The sequence below is a fragment of the Thermobia domestica genome, chromosome 8 (genome assembly GCF_964235325.1).
Source record: "Thermobia domestica chromosome 8, izTheDome1.hap1.1, whole genome shotgun sequence".
NCBI classification, from domain to species: Eukaryota; Metazoa; Arthropoda; class Insecta; order Zygentoma; family Lepismatidae; genus Thermobia; species Thermobia domestica.
Window position 1 is genome coordinate 269188431 of NC_137461.1, and position 14510 is coordinate 269202940.

General features: G+C 32.4%; 1 protein-coding gene across 1 annotated transcript in view; it reads left to right on the forward strand.

Moving 5' to 3' along the window:
• The window catches only part of LOC145693618 (inter-alpha-trypsin inhibitor heavy chain H4-like), a 148490-nt gene that overhangs the window by 88356 nt on the left and 45624 nt on the right, over nucleotides 1–14510 (forward strand). The window contains exons 8-11 of the mRNA XM_081769773.1: nucleotides 1827–1932; nucleotides 6650–6834; nucleotides 9133–9324; nucleotides 13539–13946. Of these exons, the coding sequence (XP_081625899.1) occupies nucleotides 1827–1932; nucleotides 6650–6834; nucleotides 9133–9324; nucleotides 13539–13946 (891 nt within the window). The remainder of the gene's footprint in view (nucleotides 1–1826; nucleotides 1933–6649; nucleotides 6835–9132; nucleotides 9325–13538; nucleotides 13947–14510) is intronic.

Here is a 14510-nt window from a genome sequence, read left to right on the forward strand (position 1 = left end):
TTGTGTTTTGGGCACAGTATCTTTGATAGGTCGACATTTTAAGGCCTGTCCGTATTTTGGATCAAAAAATTATGGCAACCCTACGTCTATGTAGTATTTAATGGGGATTATTCTGTACCCGAAAAAAACGATAAGTAATTGTAAAATACTTTCACAACATATTCAGGGAAGAAATGATAGAACTATATTGTTTTTATAAGAGAAAGAGTATAGATGAAGTGTAAGATGAAATTTTCATGCTACAGCAATCATTTCTCTGTAAAAACAAATACAGTTTTATTGAGAAAGTGTATATTGAGTTAGGAAGTTTGGGGGAGGTCGTAATTTGGTGCTCTTTCAAGTGCATATGTCTTCTTTTAAAATACTGTAATAAGTTTCCGGATGAATTTTCTCCCACAATGAAGTAGTCCGGGTTTACTAATAATTCAAGAAAAAAATTGAAAGTTGAAATAGAAAGTTCCATCTCGATTCTTGCAAGTATTTGTATGTACTGGTCACAAAGGACTAGCCATCTGCTGATATTGTGCAGGAAAGTGAGTGCGTATAAAAAGAGAAATAGATTAACTCCAGATTATGTTACAAGCACTGTGATTGTTCTGCATAATTTCAAAAGATATGTCATATAAGGAATTTTAATCATACATAAAAGGGATTTTGAACATTTGAAGCAGATAGGTTCAACCGAGAAATACGATTGAGCATAAAAATAAATAAAATAAAATAATTATACAAACGTTTAAAAACTACACTCGGTAGTGTAAAGGGTATAAGCTTAATGTAGACCCAAAGTTATATTCAAAGTTGTGTAAGTCTGAAAAAAAAGTCATTTACAAGATAAAGGGATATTTATATCTATTCACATTTTGTAAATAAATGGTTTTGCCACATGTCCTCTTTCTTACTTTACGAAATATAGTAATCCTGGTCAGATATTCTGTTTTATTTTACGAAATATTATAATCCTGGTCAGATGTTATCTTTTTATTTTACGAAATATTATAATCCTAGTCAGATGTCCTCTTTCTTACTTTACGAAATATAGTAATCCTGGTCAAATATCCTGTTTTTATTTTACGAAATTATTATAATGTTGGTCAGGTGTCCTCTTTTTATTTTACTAAATATTATAATCCTAGTCAGGTGTCCTCTTTCTTACTTTACGAAATATAGTAATCCTGGTCAGATATCCTGTTTTTATTTTACGAAATTATTATAATCTTGGTCAGATTTCCTCTTTTTATTTTACGAAATATTATAATCCTAGTCAGATGTCAGTCATCTTTCTTACTTTACGAAATATAGTAATCCTGGTCAGATATCCTGTTTTTATTTTACGAAATTATTATAATCTTGGTCAGATGTCCTCTTTTTATTTTACGAAATATTATAATCCTAGTCAGATGTCCTCTTTCTTACTTTACGAAATATAGTAATCCTGGTCAGATATCCTGTTTTTATTTTACGAAATCATCATAATCCTGGTCAGATGTCCTCTTTTGTTTACTTTATGAAATTTAATACTGATGGCAAGGCAATACTCGACTCGATTTATACGAAATTGCATTTATACACGAATAGTGTTATTTACTTCCTTTATTTGCTTATTAAGAAAAATAAATTAACAAATCTGTTGTCATTCATAAATATATGCAATGACAAAAACCATGATAGAGCTAGACCCATGTTACACTAAGTATTCCTATACTTTTTAAAATAGACTATGAATAGGTTTTTTTATTAATTCTTTTAAAACGTTTAGTTAAATAACAATAATTTGTTTCAGTGATAAACCAACATAATTTTATCTCTTTTCATTGATATTATAGGAGTGGTCTCCTCAAAACCGAGAGAAGAATTTTGGAATTCATCCTGTTAATAGGAAAAACGTAGAAAAAGCCAAGAAATATATTCTCTCCATGGAAGCCACAGGAGGTAAGAAAAATATCTGTAACTAATGTCTGATGTATGTGAAGGGATTTTTGATTTTTTTTTTGCAATATACAGGGTGTTCATTTATTATGTAGCCAAAATTCACTGGTGAAATCCTTACACTTAAACAATAAAAAAAAAGTCCATATGAACATAGGGCAAAAAGCGCGTTGTTTTAAACTTACGACATGCCGAAATCGAGAAAATTGTTACTTTGAGGCTGCCCAGCTCGAAAAGTATGAGAGATACCATAGGTGGATAAAGAAATATTAGAGGAACTAGTACACTGTCTATTGAAATACCAATGTTTCAGAGTTGGGTTGTACCGGTTAACATGATTTTAGAGAGAGAGAGAGAGAGTGGAAGAGAGAAACCTATAGCACAGCTCCCTCTATAAAATCCGTTGCGCCGATACGACTCAACTCTCAAAGATTGGTATTTAGATAGATAGTGTACTAGTTCCTCTAATATTTCTTTATCCGCCTCTGGTATCTCTCATAGTTTTTTGAGCTAGGCAGCCTCAATGTTACAATCTTCTCGATTTTGGCATCTCGTAACTTTGAAACAACGCGTTTTTCGTTCTATGTTCATATGGACTTTTTTATTGTTTAGGTGCGATGATTTCACCAGTGGAACTTGGCTGCATAATAAATAAACATCCTGTATAGCTAGAGCAATTATTTCATCCGAGTTCGTTAATGGAGTCGGTCTGGTAATGTTTAAACAGATAAGGATGCCTCTTTATATCCCATACATGTACGTTTCCAGTTATTTTCTTTACTTTCTTTACCAGAGTTTATTTATTTATGTAGAGAAATGAAATGATGTCGATAATGAAATAAACTCACCCCATGATTATGCTCTATGCTTCACTCTAAAATAGCTTAATTTAGCGCTGTCATCATTGGAACCCATATAAAGTATAAAAGTCACGTGAATTCCAAGAAAAGTTACTTTTGTCTGTTTATTTATAGTGTTTTGCTTAACATTAGAGAAAACTTCTAATAAAATACTCAAGACAGAAATGATTTTATCAAAATAGAAACAAAAGATTACATTAATTTGTTTTACCATGGAAATTTACAGTAAATATTCAGCATCTCAAATTTACAACAGATAATTATACTGTATTTGACCGTAAAATCTTTTCACATGGTGTATTTTTTGAGTATAGGAAATTTTCAGGATACATTTTACTTTCTTAGCACATTCCCAGACAACACGTACGTGTACGACACATGTGCACTTTCCATGCATAACCCGTACATTTGCACATGTGCATTTGTGTGGATGATGAACACATACATAACCCGTGCTTAAGCCGTACACGTGAATTTGCGTGGATGAAGCACACATACATAACCCGTGTATGTGCACATGTGCATTTACGTGGGTTATGCACATGTACATAACCAGTGATTAAGTCGTGCATGTGCACATGTGCATTTGCATAGATAAAATACACATTTACATAACCCGTGCCTAAGCCGTTACATACACATGTGCATTTGCGTGGATGAAGCACAAGTACAGAACCCGTGCTTAAAGCCGCTATGTGCACATGTGCATTTGCATGGATGAAGTACACATTTATATAACCCGTGCTGTAGCCGTTATATACACATGTGCATTTGCGTGGATGCAGCGCACGTACGGAACCCGTACTTAAGCCGTTATGTGCACATGTGCATTTGCATGGATGAAGCACATATTTATATAACCCGTGCTGTAGCCGTTATGTACGCATGTGCATTTGCATGGATGCAGCGCACTACGTAACCCGTGCTTAAGCCGTTATGTGCACATGTGCATTTGCATGGATAAAGCACACATTTATATAACCCGTGCTGTAGCCGTTATGTACACATGTGCATTTGCATGGATGCAGCGCACGTACGGAACCCGCACTTAAGCCGTTATGTGCACATGTGCATTTGCACGGATGAAGCACATATTTATATAACCCGTGCTTAAGCCGTTATGTACGCATGTGCATTTGCATGGATACAGCGCACGTACGTAACCCGTGCTTAAGCCGTTGTGTGCACATGTGCATTTGCATGGATGAAGCACACATTTATATAACCCGTGCTGTAGCCGTTATGTACACATGTGCTTTTGCGTGGATGCAGCGCATGTGCATAACCCATGCTTGAGCAGTGGATGTGCACATGTGCATTTGCGTGGATGAAGCAGATTTAAATTACCGGTGCTTAAGCCGTTGTGTGCACATGGGTATTTGCACGGCTACTGCACGTGTGTATGAGACGTCCATAATACCGTGCAAGTGTATACTTTTACTTTCATTCTTTTACTCTCATTTTCATCAACAGAAAGTAACCTCCATTTTTGGTAGGTGTCGTTTTCCCTCCAGGCGGTGTTATAGAGACTTTTCGACGAATAACAGCTAAATGATTGTAAAAACTCCATAACGTCCACTGAGCTAGGATACAATATCAACAGGTGGCAGCATTGTACTGATGTAACTACTGTCAGACAGTTCGTAGGTTTACAAAATGATTTTCGTGACCGATTACAGTAGAATATGTTGCGTTATTTGTTACTTGGCAAACATGTCAAAGATACTACCTAAAGCTTTGCTCGTTGCAAATAATAAACTCCAAAACTAAAATTCTCACTGACAAATATTAGTTACTTGTTATACACTTTGAAGGTGATGTCTTTGCAGTTATACCTCATTCGTCTTTCTAACAAACTTATGTTGTGTTGTGGCGCCAAGTGCACTTCACCTCATCACTCATTTTCATCAAGATTTATAGTTCTCTTTCTTTGCTTTTGTCTCTTGTATTAAATTTCTCACACTTGTTATATTCTGTTTTCTCCTCTACCTGATTATGAATATGTTTTCTATCTTGTCAATGTGTCTGTGATTGTGATTATATATGAATGTGTTTCTCCGTGTATTTCTGTATTATTAACCCTGTTGTATTTATGCTCATGTATATACCTTGTTTATGTTCCAGGATAACCGCCAATATGTTTATGATCGTAAAGATCATAAAGACCTTTCCACCAGACTGATGAAGATGATAATAAAGTTTAATAAATAAATAACACAGCCCATAGCCCAACAACCAATCCTTCACTACCATAGTGATCCTCTCAAATCCCTTCCCTAAAAGAGGGTGTAGCCCTCTTAGAGGTTGCTAGCTCATGGCTAGCGTTAAAAAAAAAAATTTGCAGTTATAGATTGTGTTACTGCGTAAAACACTAAATATATAAACTTCTTTTTTCCGTTGCATCTCGAATTTGTTTTTACATCACCTCTGTACTATGACGAAATCACCTGTGCACTACATGTAAGTTATCTGGGTACTGTTTCAAATAACCTCTATCGTACATGTAAATCATCTGGGTACTGCGTGTAAATCACCTCTGTCCTACCTGTAAATCACCTGGGTACTGCGTGTAAATCACCTGTGTGTTACGTGTAAATCATCTCTGTCCTATATGTAAATCACCTGGAAACTGCGTGTAAATCACCTGTGTGTTACATGTAAATAATCTCTGTCCTACATGTAAATCACCTTGTTACTGCGTGTAAATCACCTGTGTGCTACATGTAAATCACCTATGTGCTACGTGTAAATCACCGCTGTCCTACATGTAAATCACCTGTGAACTACATGTAAATCGAATACGTGCTACTTGTAAATCACCTGCGCGGTAGATGTAAATCACTTGTGCAGGACGTGTACGTTGCACATGTTCTGTGCACGTGAAGATGTTGAATAGGACCTGGCATGTATATGTGCATCACATGTACAGGCGTGCATTTATACAGATGATGCACATGTTGCATCCGTGCAATTGTACATGTACTATACGGATACTGTACGTACATTGTGCTGTCTGGGTTGGCATTTTTTTTCAATTTTTGTATACATTTCATATTTCTCAGGCCCAATTCGTTTACTTTTCGTAGAAAATATATTTCCTTTACAAAATATATCATATAAACTTAAAACACACGTACGAAGAAAAAAAAACTACGGTTATTAATTACAACAGAAAAAGTCATACGACTCGTACTCTTGAGTACATGTTAATGGACAAAATAATGCCAGAATTCAACATGAAGTATGTATCAAAAACCTGGGTGCCAGCTTGTCACCGGAGTAAGCATGTCTATATTATTATGAGTAAATATAGGAATCTACTATTTGTAAGGAATTGAAGAATCGGAAACAAATTATAGTATACAGATTCGTAAATCTGTCAACATTGGGGGAGGGGGGGGGGCGGGTAAGACCGTTCCTGTAATATTTTCTTTTTTAAGCGATGTTCAAAATATTTATGAAGTTGAAAAACAATGCTGTGGAGGACCAGGGGAGCAGAGTTGTCTTCAATATTGGGAGGCGAACAGATTTGAGGCTTATTCTTAGGGAAAGCAATTTCGTCTCACTTTCCTTTGTGACAATCGGACACAAGTAATCAATTTCTCTCCAAGAAAAACACATTTCAAATCGGATCATTGGGGGGACAGTTCCCCGTTCCATGATTTGAGGGAACATATCCCCCTCATCCCCCAGGATTTGCACCAGTGATAGTATATACATATTTGAATATTGATTTCAAATCTGCTCTGGAAAATCAGTATTTATATCTGTAGGCTAGATACTCTAAAATAAAATAATTCTTTCCTTTTATCGTATTGTTGATACGCAATGTATAATGCACTTTCTTTTTCACTTAATAGCTACTAATATTCATGGAGCATTAAGGAAAGCTCTGGAAATTGCATCTCGACGAAGCAACACTACCGATGGACGTGATATTCCAGAAGCTATGGTGATTTTCCTCACAGATGGTCTGCCAACAGTGGGAGAGGTTAAGCCAAACAAAATACATTCGTCGATACGTTCTCATAATACTGAGACTAAAGTAAGTATCTGACATAAAAAAAAATACCATATCTGTTCAAATGTAATATGGCGTTGATTAATACATGATTTTCTTTAGCTTACAATAATTAATACTTTCAGTTATAAAAGAGTCCGGTATTTCAAGTTAAAAGTGACCGTAGCTACTTCATGGTGTAAGTCTGACTCACATCATTTTGCTGATAAACAGAACAGCTCTTTCCCTTATTACTAGAACTTCTGCTGGCGGTTGCTGGAAGTTAACGAAGCTCTAATTTACTTCCGACTTTCTGTCAACTGATTGATCTGTGCTTTCTGTGTTTTGTTGCTTTTTTCTTTCTTTCCCTCTTCTTTTTTTCTAGAAAGGTAGCTTACAACACTATAATTTTAATCCGTCCAATTATAAAGAACTCAATTTATCACAGACTACATTTTTATTTTCATAGATTTTGAATTGTACAAGTACAAATGAAGCTGTGAAAAAGCAATGTCCCCTCTAAAAATAATCGTAAATTTTTTTGACTGAGCTTTTTTTTTTCTTTTGTTCAAAAAGAAGCATCCTAGGTCTTTAGGAGCTAGCATCCTTAGGTGCAACATACCGTATATTATTTTGAGGGAACATTTGAAAGTGCTGACAACTTTGTCAAAATAAATAAATAAATAAAAACAAAAACTGAAAAAAACCTGTTTTCCACAGTGTTTTGATCATTTTAGGATCCCCAATCTCAAAATGTTGAATCCAACTTAATATTTAGAAAGTGTAGGGATCTACTTTGAAACGCTTCTTATAGCATATTTTTGGGTACCGAACCTCGTTTTGCAATTTTTTCAAAAGTTGGCCTGTTATTTATTATAATGCCTGTTATTGCTTGCTTTGTAAAATATCAATTTGAAATCTATTTTATACATACACAATTGCAGTTGTATTTTTCCAATTCGCAATTTTGGATGCAGTTGAATCTTATAACTTCAAGAATCACGAAATTAAAGCTTTAATATACAAAAATTAAGTTTAAGAGCTAAAGAAACAACACATTTAATTAAAAAAAAAGAAAACAAGATAAAACGATATTTAGATTATAGCTATATCAATGTGTTTTCATTTTACATACATATCTTTGAGTAAACTCATTTACTATACATATTCATTTAAAATACAAAGCAATAACGTACACATTGTCAGGTAATGAGAACAAATCAAATCGAAACACCATCCGCCTTATGCAGAGACGTTTTGACGTACGACTAGTGTCATACTAAAAACTTGACTACTGTAGCAAACATATGTTAGTCGAACTCTTTAGTATGGCACTAATCACACGTCAGAACGTCTCTGCATAAAGCCCCATATAATTTGTTTTCAGTTTGACTTTTTTGACAATGTCATCACTTTCAGACCCTAAAAAATATATATGTTGTACCTAAGGGTATTACAACATTTTGAACAAAAAAAAATCAGCGATATGTCCTCACATTTTTTCTATGATTTTTTAAAAAGTTTTAATACGCAGAAACAAGAAAATACGTATCGATTTTTTTTTTAAAAAAAAAATCACATTTACACCTACATAGTGTCTACAATCTGTGAAACTTTCAAATTATTTGGAATTTCCACCAGAATTTTAAAGATATTAAATTTTGAGCATATATAATACGATAATTCGGGAAGGCGTGTGGGGAGGGGGTCCTTTTTTTTGGGTAGTTTTAGGTCAACATTTTGGGACAATAAAAACCCCATTTGGATCAAGGGCCGGTATACTATCTTATTAGGCTAAAAGACCCTTTACACTAAAAATCCCAAAATCTCAACAGGATTAAAGCGATCTTGTTCGAAATCATTAAACCAGGGATGCAAATAAGCAGCAAAATTTGACTAGCCCAACAAAAAAGCTACTAGCCCACATTCCACAATAGAAATGATTTATTTACCTTTGGTATGAAATTAAATACTCGCCCGCACCGATTTTATTTGCATTCCTGCATTAAACTAAATAAAAAAAATAGTATAAGAAATAATTTATGAGAAAATAGCATATCCTTTATGTAAATTGTACCTAGGCACATCGATCAAAATGCTTCGATCAAAGTACAATTATGTTCAGAAAAACCACACGAACAGATTATTTTTAAACATTCTGTACTTTGGTTGATAAATACAGTAGTACATCACGTTATGGTATATAGATTTAGAAGAAATATTTTAAAGAGACAAGGAATACAGCCTTTGTTAGCAGCAATCTCACCTAAGAATAAGGATAAAATATTTGTTAATTTTGAGAAGTATTTAACATTTTTTTTATTTATTCTCTCTTCTTTGTAGACACCAGTTTTCAGTTTAGCCTTTGGGGAAGGAGCAAATTTTAAATTTTTGAAAAAGCTTTCGCTACAAAATTTTGGATTTGCGAGGAAAATTTATGAGGCAGCTGATGCGACTCTTCAACTTCTTGGATTCTATCACGAAGTTGCGTCTCCTATTCTTTCCAATGTTACTTTCTCCTACGTAGAAGCAAAGGTGAGTTATTATTATTAATAGTACATATTGTAGCAAACGTGATTCAATTTACAAGAGAGTAGCGATAACAATATTTGAAGTTTTGAACTGAGTAGATAAAATATAAATGAAGTTTAGAAGTAAGCATCAATAGTAGAAATAAAATTTAGAAGAGAATAGCAATAGAACAGTGGTAATTCAGAAACAAAGTATCAGTAAGACAAATGAAGTTCGGGAGTGAGTAATAAAATAAATGAAATTTAGATGAAAGTAGTAATAAAACAAACAAATTTTAGAAGTAGCACCAAAATAAATCCAGGGGATAACAACATTAACACATAGTAAATTTACAAATAAATTGCAAAAAAAATAAATTTGGAACGAAATAAAAATATAACAGTTGAAATTTAGAAAGGAGTAACAAAACAACCAAATTTTAGCAGGAGTTGTGATAAAACTAATGACATTTAGAAGTGGAAGGAAAAGTAAACAGTTGAAATCTAAAAGTGTACAGTAACGAAATAACAGAAATTTAGAAGTGAGGTGCGATAAAAGAAATGAAAACTAGAAGTTAATAAAAAATGAAACAGTTAAGGTTTGGAAGTGAAAAACAACGAAATAAATTAAATTTAGAGATGAAAAGAAATTTACAAGGTCAATAATAAAAGAAGTAAAATACCGGTGAAAAGAGTGTAGCAGAAAACACAAACGAACCTTATATTAAGCAACAATAAAAGAAATGAAACCTAGATGAAAATAAGAATAAACCGAATGAAATTTCTAAGTTGCACTAAAATAAATGAACTTTGCAGTTAGCGGCAATAAAATAAAAAAAATTAAAATAGCAAAGTAAATAAAATTTACAAAGGGAATAAAAGTAAAATAACTGAAATTTAGAAGTCAACAGTAACGAAACAATCGAAATTTAGAAGTGAGTTGTGATAAAACAAATGAAATTTAGAAGTTGATAAAAATGAAACAGTTGAAACTTAAAAGTGAATAACAATAAAATAAATTAAATTTAGAAGTAAGTAGTTATAAAAGAAATTTAAAGATATCAATAAAGTAAATAAAATAAGAAGATAGTAGCAGAGGAAACAAACGAATCTTATATTAAAAACAATAAAATAAAAAGATAGCAGCAAAGGAAACAAATGAATATTATATTAAGCAACAATAAAATAAAGAATAGTAGCAGAGGAAACAAACGAATATTATATTAAGCAACAATAAATAAAAAGATAGTAGCAGAGAAAACAAACAAACCTTATATTAAGCAACAAGAAAATAAAAAGATAGTAGCGGAGAAAACAAACTAATATTATATTAAGCAACAATAAAATAAAAAGATAGTAGCAGTGAAAACAAACGAATATTATATTAAGCAACAATAAAATAAAAAATAGTAGCGGAGAAACCAAACGAATCGTATATTAAGCAACAACAAAATAAAAAAGATAGTAGCAGAGAAAACAAACGGATCTTACATTAAACAATAATAAAATAAAAAGACAGTAACAGAGGAAACAAATAAATCTTATATTAAACAGCAATAAAATAAAAAGATAGTACCAGAGGAAAGAAACTAATTTTAAGTTAAGCAATAATACAATAAAAGGAATGTAGCAGAGGGAACAAAGGAATCTCATATTAAACAATAATAAAATAAAATGTTAGTAGCAGAGGAAACAAACGAATCTTATATTAAGCAACAATAAATTAAAAAATATAGTAGCAGAGAAAACAACCAAATCTTATGTTAAACAATAATACAATGAAAGGAAGGTAGCAGAAGAAAGAAACGAATCTCATATTAAACAACAATAAAATAAAAAGGTAGCAGCAGAGGAAACAAACGATTCTAATACTAGACAACAATAAAATAAATGAAACGTAGATCGAAACAAGAATAAAACAAATAAAATTTATAAGTTGCACTAAAATAAATAAACTTAGGAGTTAATGGCAATATAAAACCTCAAATTTAGGAGTAGCAAAAGAAATAACAGTTAGAAACAAATAAATAAAAGAAGCAGCAATAAAACATATGAAGTAAATAATAAAACTAATAAAATTTAGTAGTGAATAAAAGAATAAAAGTAAAAATGAAGTATAGCAACAAAAGGAATGAAATCTGAAAGTGAGTAGGATTAAACAAGTGAAATCTAGAAGCAATAGAAGAAGATAAGAGAAATGTAGAGAATAATAATAAATGAAACGAAATTTAGTTAATGATATGATAACAAAAGAAATAGAACTTAAATATAAGTAGTAATAAAACAAATAAAATTTAGAAGTAACATAACAAAATAAATTAAGATTCCAATAGCAATAAAAATATAAAATAAGAAGCAAATAAATAGCAGTAAAACAAATTATATTTCTCAGTTAATATGAATGAAATAAACGAAATTCAGAAGTGAACAGGAATAATAAATGAAATTTAGAGATATTAATTTATATTAATTTCTCTATTTTAATCAAGGCGGGTATGCTCTCCAAGCTTTATGCAACCATGAAAATTCACACTGCATTTCTGGTCTCTTGAATTTACCTCACATCCCTTCAACTTACTATCACATCTTACAAACAATAGGGGTGGTTGAAGGTAAAAGCGGATCTCAGCTTTTCGTGAAGGTGTCTGTCTATCTATGGCTTACAAATCTGATAGTGATCATACCAACAGATAAAATCTTACAAGTCATGACAAGTGGAAATATTGAAAGTTAGGCTCAGTGTATAGTACATCATGTATATTGCTGCCAAGGTAACATGAAACTGTAGTTTTAAACGTTCAAACTATGATATGCATAAATAGATAAAATAGAGTAGTTTTATCTACTCTGTCCATTCGTCTGGCTGTTTGTCGGAGGATGCCGTGACAATTGCGACCTGTACCAGCAGCAACTTGAGACAAGTGCGATCAACTGAAAGTGCTAATATTGAATTCCATAATTTATAAAATAATATTGATATAATAATAATAATAATAATAATAATAATAATAATAATAATAATAATAATAATAATAATAATAATAATAATAATAATAATAATAATAATAATAATAATAATAATAATATACATAACAACAATAATGATTAAACATTCCTCACACTTTTTCCAAGCATAAGGCTGGCAAAATAGCCGGAACTCCGAGCTAATGGGTGACTGTTTTGATGTTTTTAAAACCAGTGTTGATCTTCGTGTTTTTTAAAACACTTGTTTAGTAGTATTATTATACGTTATGTATGAACAATGAGGTACTATCATCATTGTGCGTCATCAATTTCAGCGGAAAGTTTACATTAATCCAGCATCTGAACATGAGCCAAAACTCTCAGTTTATTTTCTACAATCACCGTTAATTTTGTATTTCTGAACGTTTCTCTTCTCTTAAGGGTCTTCACTACAGCGAAATTAAACTACCGCTTATTTTAGAGTTTTTCTGTAATATTTTCAAAACAAATAAAAATATTCGACAAGCAAAAACGTAGTGAACTAGACAATACGATTTTGCATGTGATACCGTTATCACAACTCATCTATCTGCTGTCGATTTGCAACTATAGATAGATCTATCATTTTTTGTGGGTTCTGGAAATAGTGGCATATCAAAAGCAGATAGGTGAATTGTGATAAAGGTATCACATGCAAAATCGTATTGTCTAGTTCACTATACGTTTCTGCTTTTCGAATATTTTTTTATTTGTTTTGAAGATATTACAGAAAAACTCTAAAATTAACGGTAGTTTAATTTCACTGTAGTGAAGATCCTTAAGCTATCCATCAGTTTGTCATATACTCTTATATAACAACTCATATATATATATATATATATATATATATATATATATATATATATATATATATATATATATATATATATATATATATATATATTACCCTTACAGAGAAAATGATCGCAGTTGTCTTGGGTTTTGGCATAATCGCAATTGCCGCAGATAGGTGCTAAATGAAAGATAATAAGACAGTGAAAAACGCATTTTCAATATGGATTCAGCGTCTTAAGAACTGACTCCTTTCCCATACATATTCCTGAACAGATATTGAAACCGGAAGTGCAAGGTCTTCTGTTTTCTATGTATATTGGTTCCCCCTTCCAATTTCAATATTGAACCCCCATAGTTTGAAAGTCTACTGTATCTTAGTGTCACAATGTAAAATGGAAGTCCTTTGTCATTTTACGTTTTGATTTTATTATTTCTTTCTAGATTGACACGCAATCATTAACTCAGCATAAATTCCATACATATTATGAAGGATCAGAGTTTGTCGTGGCAGGCAAATTAAAGGATCCAGATATTACGGCTAACCAGATCCAAGGACAAGTATCTGGCATCATTGGTAATCAAACGATCTTAATGCACAGCGCGGATCCTTTCCCGCTAAATCAACTTCCAGTGACTACTCCTAGTCCCATCAGGCTCACTCGACAAGCCACTTTTATTGAAAAGCTTTGGGCGTATCTGACTGTACGACAGTTGCTGGATCGGGCTTTGGAAGAGAGCCAGGTGGAAGATGTGTTGGATCTTGAGCAGCTTTTTGACTACACTGAAGTGACCACCACGGATGACGAACAGATGTCACCCAAGAATAAGGCGATCAAAATAGCGTTAGAGGTAAGAACACAAAATATCTCAATTAACAAACACAAAATATCTCAATTAACGAACACAAAAGATCTCAATTAACAAACAGAAGAGATCTCAATTAACGAACACAAAAGATCTCAATTAACGAACACAAAAGATCTCAATTTACGAACACAAAAGATCTCAATTTACGAACACAAAAGATCTCAATTAACGAACACAAAAGATCTCAATTAAAGAATACAGAAGATCTCAATTAACGAACACAAAAAATCTCAATTAACGTACACAAAAGATCTCAATTAACGAACACAAAAAAATCTCAATTAACGAACACAAAAAATCTCACTTAACGAACACAAAAAATCTCAAATAATTGATTTGATTTCACTTTAGCATCTTTTTAACAGCAAGGCTGTATGAGACGTGGACCTACAATTGGAATCCAAATCACTTGAGCTCCCGTCGGGAAACAAACCTGGGTCTACTGCTCGAAAAGCTCGTACGCTATCCCAATAGTCACGAGAAAGCTTAGTAATACGTTGAATTGAAGTATTTAATTGAATTGCTGTATAGATGGCATTAGTCAAA